Source organism: Achroia grisella, unplaced genomic scaffold (genome assembly GCF_030625045.1).
Source record: "Achroia grisella isolate CSIRO2021 unplaced genomic scaffold, CSIRO_AGI_Agris_v1 utg3627, whole genome shotgun sequence".
Lineage (NCBI taxonomy): Eukaryota > Metazoa > Arthropoda > Insecta > Lepidoptera > Pyralidae > Achroia > Achroia grisella.
Window position 1 is genome coordinate 2,714 of NW_026712821.1, and position 9,306 is coordinate 12,019.

The 9,306-nt window shown below is 31.1% G+C and overlaps 1 protein-coding gene and 1 pseudogene across 1 annotated transcript; one reads left to right on the forward strand and one right to left on the reverse strand.

Annotated features, from left to right (window-relative positions):
• Positions 1 to 1,980: 1,980 nt before the first annotated feature.
• On the forward strand, positions 1,981 to 5,909 carry LOC131844007 (suppressor APC domain-containing protein 2-like; annotated as a pseudogene).
• Positions 5,811 to 7,639, reverse strand: LOC131844008 (small ribosomal subunit protein mS40-like). The gene is made up of 2 exons (XM_059192793.1): positions 6,905 to 7,639; positions 5,811 to 6,057 (listed from the first exon to the last, which is right to left on the reverse strand). Exons 1-2 carry the CDS (start codon positions 7,310 to 7,312, stop codon positions 5,905 to 5,907), a joined length of 561 nt encoding a protein of 186 aa, XP_059048776.1. The 5' UTR covers positions 7,313 to 7,639; the 3' UTR covers positions 5,811 to 5,904.
• Positions 7,640 to 9,306: the final 1,667 nt, after the last annotated feature.

A 9,306-nucleotide genomic window follows, 5' to 3' on the forward strand; every position in this document is an offset into this window, starting at 1 on the left:
TGTTTTTCCAAAGACATGATGTTCATATATATCAGTAAAATTGTGTTTTATATGTAATTTTGTTCTTTAAAAATATGAATTATATATCCTTACGGTTCTGTCCAAGAGCGGGGTCACCAGTTATGGGCTTTATCTGAATTGTATTTATGTATATTTAACTAAAATTATAAAGCAAACGTTTATCTAATTTAATTTTATATGAGACAAGAAAGTGACATATTTAAGTTGCGCGCGCAGCGTCGCCTGCGCGCTTATACAATATATTTATGTACGTATACAGCCATACTTGCTTTAAAAAATATATTTAAGTATTTCTATATGTTGTCTACTAACCAAACACACGCTCTGTTTAGTTTGGGACTAGATGGAACTGTGTGACTTGTCCTGGGTTTTTATTATTAGATTTATTATTGTCTGATAAACCTATCTACTTTATTGTAAGAAACTATGTTTGACTGCAATCGAAGCGGATAATAAATTTAAAAATAATATCAATTATGTCAATATTACGTAGTATATTATATAGTAATGGGTCTGACTGTTTTTTAATTCATTTTAATGAAACTAACGGAATACATTGAATCAATGAAAATCCTCAGTTACTGCAATCTATGGTTTTGAAAGAGACTAGTTACCATTACTAACAAATCCCATGTAGCTCTCCTAGATACCATTAACCTCGTGGTGAATCATGTTCGGCGAGTCTGACTGACTTTATGCTCATTCTATCATCTTCAACTAGTGCCCAGCCAGCCTGTACCGTTAGTGTAGGTTTACACACCATATCATTATCAGCCGCTAAAAGCCCTTCTCCATCTTTTTTCTATTTGTTTTATTTTCACCTGAACATATACTAGTTAAAGACATGAAAGAAGGTAGTATGTAGGTATATATGGTGTATGTAGCCTGATGAAATTACTATACCTCAATAAAAACAGAAGTTGCGGGCAACAGCTAATATACCTACTCTATATAGGTAGGTATGATAGTATCGATGCCGCATTATACACACATAAAAAATATAGTAGGTATGTATATATATATATATTTATTTATATTTTATAATTATTGCATATAATAATATTGGTATGAAAAGTATTTGAAACTACAATATGCATAGTCAGAGGTAATAGTATAACTACCACTTCATTAGTTTAAAAAAAATGTAGTAAAATTTAAAAGCATAGTAGAGATTTTTTAGACTGTTTTTTAAATAGTTAATGATGGAACAGATCTCTCGCTGCGTTAACGGTTTACGCTGGGGGAGAGGTGTGGAGAGAAGGTAAGATGAGCATGAGTTCACGTTAGGTAGCCCATCATCATTATTGTATCACCATGAATTTATAATGATGGTTTCCAGAGGGGACTGTTCCAGGGTAGACGGCATACTTACTTGTAGGTGGCTACATCACCAGTAATGGGGCAAATAAAGAAGTAAGATTTATTATTTTTTACGTTTATGATAAACATAAAAATGTACTTACAAATGTATTGGTTTAAAAAATACTTTGTTCTAAAGAAATGAACATTATCAGAAATTAAAGTTACAGCTAGTATAAGTTTCAACTAAGTATAATTAATTTTAAAAATCTTAATATTCAGTAAACTAATTACTACAATACTCTTTGATTTTAAGGTGTTTTTCTTTACAAGTCTCACCTAAGTCGTATCTAAATTTTGAGGTTGCAGAAAATATGAAAAGCAGTTTTGGAATGTATATACTTGTATGTATATGAACCAGTGCTTACCTTCATATATTGCATATCATATATGGTCATATAAATATAATTAGTTGACTTAAAAGTCTCCTTCTTAACATTAGTTGAAAATATAAATTAATTTAGTATGTAAAAACAATAAAAATTAGAGGCCGCTGATATGGTGATCTGCGGCTAGACGGCCACTTCTACCTGCTCAGAGCCTGAAATGTTGTTTGACCGGTTCTCTTGCTCGCACTCGTATGCGCTATACTTGCAAATTCACTCCCACCCGGCGGGTCGGCTCGCCTACTGCCATCACACCATACGTACCGTTCAACAAACGGTCACATTTTTATTCGTATACATACACATACTGTGATAGTGGATTGTGGTCAGTTAACAAAACGACCGTTGGTGTTGGTGTGTTGTGTATAATATAAAGGTTCATATAGTAACAGACAATTCAACAATGGTTGTATAATTTACAATACGATTATTATAATAAGTGACTGACCTAACTAAAAATTTACAACCTTGAATATACTATCTAAACCTAGTCATTGATGGGTGTCCAATCGTAGTGTTTATTATGTTGTGTAGGTTGTACCTAACGCATTCAGGAAAATTGCACAATCAATATGACCCAAGTAAACCCAAGGAATGTAGATTCTTTACCCAAGCAGTTTATATCCGCAATGAGAACATTATTCAATATTATGGATGACAAACATACTGGGTATGTAAAACTTACAGATATAGAAAACCGTTGGCGTGACGACCGAACCAAAGGTTTACCCCGTGGCGTCATAGAAAGCCTTCAAAAGGTCGCCTCCCACGATGGTTTACTAACTTTTGAACGATTCTGTACAGGTCTAAAAATATGCCTTCTTCGTAACCAAGTTGAAAATGTCTCAAATACTACGGACCGAATAAATGACAACGTAGAAACTACGACTATCCATGCACAAGCACACCGACCACCTTCAGCGCCTTTACTGGATGTAAACGATGTTCAAAACAGAGATAGAAACTGGAATGTTATGAAGTCTGAAAATTCGGCGCAACAACGAACTATCAGTATGCCACAACTAATAGAACGAACAGATTTAGCAACAGAGGAATCACTACATCACACCTCAATTATTAATATACCTAAACACGAGCAATCTAGACCTTACGGACCACCCAAACCTCCAAGATTAGAAAAAAAATCTTTAGAAAGGCAAGAAAGTTCTAGACCTAATTATAAATCCGAAGAAACGGTCTTTGATAACGAAGAGATAAGTGACACAAAACTTAATTTTGAAGACATAACTCGAGTTTTAGAAGAACAGAGTAGAGGTCTTGGAGATGGACGGTCAGCGAATGAAACACAGTCACAAACTGTTCGTCGTACATCTCGTCGACGTGAGCCTCGGCGGCATACTTTACATAATGGAGTTGACTATAATCTTTTGAAGAGAATGAAACAAATAGAACAAGAAAAGGATGTTCTGTTACAAGGTTTAACAGCTGTAGAGGAAGCACGGGAATGGTACCTAAAACAATTAGGAGAAGTTCAAGAAAAAATGCGATATGCAGGAAGGATGGGCGTTTATGTGGTAAGTCAAAACTTTTTTTAAATTACATATCGCCAGTTTGGATTAGGTGGTTGAGCGCACCGAAAGGGTGATTACTTATGAGGTACTCAGTTTGCGACACTGCGACGTTTCGTATTTATCATAGTGTAAACGATTAATTTTATAGAAAAATAACACCGAATGAGTATGTTTATAATGTATAACTTGTTATGTTCGGAAATTTAATGAAATGAATACTACATATCTACTCATTAAATATCCGTACATAGTCATAAAAATACAAATGTAAAGTGAACATAAGTATTAAAAATACTTGTCTGTGCCTATAATAGATAAGCAGTTGTTACTCGCTATTATTATGTCCGTGTTCCAGCTTCTTATTTTTAGCACGTAAATAGATTTCTTATGCCGTAGGTAAGTTATTTACAAGATTTTCTGAATATCTTGATATTTTCTAAAATTTATTTCTAAAGTGTATACCTACATACTATCCATGGATATTATTAGAAATATAAAAAGAATTTTAATGATTTATAATTATATCGTAAAAATAAATAAGAACAAAAATATATATTGAACATAATTATAAGAATGATTAATTTCTCCAAGAATTTAAGGAACTTTCTTGAAGTGTAGACTTTATTCTACAGTTAAGCAGTACAAAACAAAAATATATATATATATATGTTAAAAATGTTAAATATATATATTTATTTATTTATTTATTTTACATATATAGGTGTTATATGTACAAATTCTCTGTATAGGAGCCTTGGAGTGAAGCCCACCAGGAACGTTTAGAATTATTGCGAGCTCGTGTGTTAGAGCTCAATCGTCAACTTGGAACTTTGGCGGCTGGATGGAGAAATGGACATATTCTACATATGAACTTGTAGCCTTACCGGTGTCACAGGTGTCAACATCTACTGCCCTAATGCTTCTGTATTGCAGTCACAAAATCGTATGCTAGCTGAGGTCTGTCACACAAAATAATAAATATTGTGATTCAGGATAATTCATACAGCGCCATCTACTCCCACTAAGCAGTACCTACTATGGGTACTAAATAACTGATAGAAATATTTTTTGTTCAGGATCAATACTAATAATTACATTATTCATTAATACAAATGTTTGTACTTGTATAATATTCTAGAATAGAATCTGCGACCATCGGAGGTAGCTGAGGTACATTATGAGTTGCTGTACTAAACCAGTAATACTGATTTCGGCTTAAACATCTCTAATTCACATCTCTTACATAATACAAATTTAATAGAATAGAATTGTAATTGCATGATAGTTATTTACCATAAATAAACTATTTACGTACACTAGACGGTCGCAATAAGCCATATGTATATATCGTCTGACCTTGTATAAATAGAAAATAAACGACGCTATCACTTTAGACAGGACACTATCATTCTATTTTCATTTCTTGATTCGTTTTTGATTGAAATTGAACTAACTATCGCTGTTGTATGTGTGCTAGACATAAAGAGTATAGTTAAATTTATTTATTCGTTTTATTACTATGTGTAGTAAATTTTTTAGTTATTACAAAGTCTCTCCATGTTCACCTTCAGTGTGGGGCTGGGCAGACATCTACTACGGAACCCATTTACGATCAGACGACATGTATGCTTTTGGACATATTTGTATGAAATATAAAATATAAATAACAGGACATTTACAAACTATAACTGTTATTTTACTAACTGGAGATAGAGTGAAATAAAATTATAGGCATCCCACATGTAAACCCAGGGCAGAGGCATTCTAAATATTTGAAATTTATACACAGGAGGCTTTTATATAACATAATTAAGCATTAAGTAAATATTTTCCATCAATTTGGAGGACATCTGCCCTCGCCTAGTTATTTATTATAGCACATATCTATACATACTATATGTATAATAATTAATAAATAACTTGGCGAAGGCGGGCATAAACGAAAACAGCTATCTATTACCTGTACTGGGTGTGTTCATACGATTGTATTGAAATTGAATTATTCCAGACAGATCATTAATTAATTGCAACATTTCTTTGTTAAATTGATGTAAAAATATTATAACGAGTTTCCAATAATAAATTTTGTTTCAGGAGGTAAATCGAAAAAACGAAAGAATATCAGTTCTAGAAAGAGAAAAATCAGCACTCATCAGGGAATTGTTAGTTCAAAGAAATAGAACAAAATTAATGGACACTTTCACATAATGTGAGCTTGGTATACTGCAAGACCAGACTTTAGAAATCTAGTATTATTATAACCTACTAGAGGACCTGGTAGTGCCTGGAAAGCAACGCCTACCATGTGCAATTTTGTTTTCAAACCAATCAGGATATCATTGTAATATACACACAAAATTTCATGCAACTCAATCCAGTAATTTAGGAGTTAGGTGCAAAACACATCTCCTCTCATCCTAAATATGTAAATTAAAATAGTGACTTATAGTGATATACTAGTCTTAAAGTGTATATAATAATGTTCAACTTTGTGTGCCATAAAAATTAGGCTTCCTAATGATAATTAATAAACATTGTGCAATGAAAGAAGTAACAACTTTTGGAAAGTATATTTTATTCAACTACAATAATTATATTTTATATTACTAACTATTTGCTGTTTTATTGTACAAAGAATAATCATATTTCCTGAATGGAACATCATATGTAAGGAGTCCTTGGTCCCACGCCCTTTCAATAGCTACAAGTAATTCTTTATGCTTCTTTTGACAAAGACCAGTTTTGTAGGCATCCAGTATCTAGAAATAAAAAAATATTTAAACTTTTTATTATGTTATTGCTATAACACATTGTTATGGATATATGCTAAATATAGATTGTTAGTCATTTCAACTAATAATTCCATTGCTCCATCCAGAAGCACTATGGATCATAATAAATTCCTAGTGATTTTGTCATAATGGGATGAAATGAGCTGACATGTGTGTGTGAAAAATATAAATTAGGCTATTTATGTATCTCATAAATAATCATAAACATCCTAAGGTCTGCCACCTCATTATATGCCTCTGTATTTGTCATATTGATTATCAAGTATAATTAGGTAAAATAAATAGACCAGATTTCAAATATTTAAATATATGAACATATTATATGTTCTACTACATCTTAAATTCTATATAAAGTTACAATGACAAACAGTGATTATTTATATTGATTTTTTAAAGTAAATTTACTAATTACTCCATCCAGACATTTATAAGCGGCCAACAGTCTTATTACATAAATATATAGAAATAAACATAAGATAAGCAATTATTTATTTACTACTCCTCAAATAGAATGCAGCCTCACAAACAAAATTGTAAGAAACTTACATGTTGCCTTTAAATAATTATTACATTTTTAATCTTTTTCCTGAAAATATAATACCAAATAGTATAAATAATAAAACATTATAATTAATATTTATGCTCAGCACAACCTGGCATTGTGACTTTGTCGTGTAAGTATGATGTGGAGTACAGAATATTTACTAAAACAGTTCATTATCCACTAACAGCGCTAAAATATCAGCTGTATCATGCTACTTGGTTTAAATATAATTCTAATCTTCAGACACACAAGTAAATAAACTAATAGTACCTGGCCAGTGTATTCAGATATAAACTGCTCCAATAGTTTTGTATTCCTATGATCCAGCACTAAGTATTCATCCCTACAAATAGGACAAGGGTTTCCTGTAGATATCACACCGTTTCTGACACATGACCGTCTGGTCTTCCTCGGTGCAAATACGCCTTTATGGTTTCGTCGATATAACGTCCAAACTGGGCTGTCTCCGTAAGTTTGTTTGTACGCATTACTTTTTAAATATCTCATACTTGTTTCTAATGGGATAGTCTTGGTCCTATCTTTTGTTGGATCTACAGGTTGTTCTTCATTAGGATTATCAATTTGATCAGTGAAAAATCGCACACTCGTTCTGACATCTAACATAACAATTCTTTGTACTAATGAGCGTATGTTACTATAGACTGCCATTGTAGACATGGTACAAAGATTTATACAAGATTTAATATTAATAAACTGAACCTAATATGAACTAAATGACTTCATTCAAATTATGTGAAAAAACAAATAGGTTACGACCTTTTAGAAAGATAAAAGTACGTACAACGAGAAAAATTTCTTTGGTGTTTTTTGTCTGTTGGTTAAATTGTATTAATTTTAATTTGATATATTTAAAAAATAAAACTAATAGATGAGTTTTAAATAAGTATCTATAGATATATTATTTTTACCAGAGACCAGACAGACTTTTTTTTATTATGGATATTTTTTAAAATAGATAGATCATTGATTTTTATTCTTTTCGTAGACCAAATTGACAGCAGTAAATGTCATATTTTCAAATAGTATTACCAGTTGTAGTAAAGTAGTGCTTACAAAGTAATGCTTTGAATTGAATATCACAAAAATACATTTATATGATTTTCGTACATATCTTTAGAGTATCTAAATATTTTAAATAGGTATATTTTTATGAAATATGACAAACGAAAATCATTTGTTATATAAAAAAGGAAGTTAGCCTTTTTTAGTGAAATATATGTCAATGAAAAAATCTGGATACAATATACTATTTTTGTTCAGTTATTAAGGTTGGCAACACCACGACAGTTATTCTTGAATCTAGTTAGTTTATGGCATTTTGTGGTGCTTTTGTGGTTTTATCCGTTACTTGAATTCTCTTATTAAAATTTTGAATTTATGTCATCTACAAAGCTATATATTATATTTTTATTTGTTGTTTTACATATTCTCCAAATATCGATTTGATTCTGTGTTTCTGTACTACTTGAAAACATGTCCGAGTTGATGGCAGATGCTGTGTGTGTGTGAGTATTTAAAATTTTAAATTATATATATAGAGTACTTTGAGTATTTATTTTAAATAACCACCCTTTAAAATATAAAAAAATATTTATTTAAAATAATTTAAGGGAAGGTCTTTATAATCGAAAAAGCAGATCTAGAATTCTAATTCTATATTTTAAGATAGTCTAAGCTGTTGTCCGTGAGTTCAACATTTAATGATAACTGCTGTATTTATCTGTATATAATGTATCATAATAGCTGTTATGTTTTGAGTCGGCCCTTGCAAACTATTATTAATTTTTTATGGATGTGTAAAACTTTAAGAAATGTTGGTACATGGGATTTACACATATAGAGCTGGGAAGTATAGTCTTTTAATTTTTTATTATTTAATAGCATTACACATTTATTCCATTTTACAGTAGGTATAAAATTATAATTTATTAAATGCATCTGTCAACTCAGATAGCTTAATGAAAGGTATTAATAACAAAAATATCTGAGGACAATTCACAATCTGGTCCCCAAGCTAAGCAGAGCTAATGCAAGCCCATACTAAAATTGCTGTGTATGTAGTGAAGTACATAACCAATATACACACTTTATTTTATCTATTGGTAATTTAACTAATTGGTGGCGTCTTTCAAAATGAAGAAGAAAAATAATTTAATCTAAACAAAACAATAGTGAAATAATTTTAACCATAGTATAAATTCAGTGCAGTGATGCTGGTCACTTGATTGCCTAAGTTACTAGTAATTTTTTCTATGTTGTTGAGTGCTATCAAACCCACAGAATGATATGTCTGAAACTATAATACAAAAACTGATATTTTCACACTACACTTATATGGGTACAGACATACAGATAATAGAATATATAGACATACAGATAATAGAATATAATAACATGGTATGGCTGGTTCATCTGACACCTCAGCTCTATTTAGGGTTCACAATAATTTTGGGTTGAAATTAAAAACAATAATTGACATTGACAACTTAAGAAAGTGGCAGGACAATTTATTTACACAACTATGAAAAGAGAAAAGTTCAACAGACCTTGAATTAAGATTCCATAAACTATGTAGGTGCACAGCTCAGTAGACCTGGTTTGGGAACCAGTAAGAAAAGGGAAGACACATGCAAAGAAAATGACTGCTATAT

Excerpts from the sequence above, each read along its gene's own strand:
- LOC131844008 (XM_059192793.1), bottom strand. The coding sequence starts at position 7,312 with ATGTCTACAATGGCAGTCTATAGTAACATACGCTCATTAGTACAAAGA. Across the intron at positions 6,058-6,904 it reads TATCTGAATACACTGGCCAG|ATACTGGATGCCTACAAAAC; the intron begins GTACTATTAGTT and ends TTTTATTTCTAG.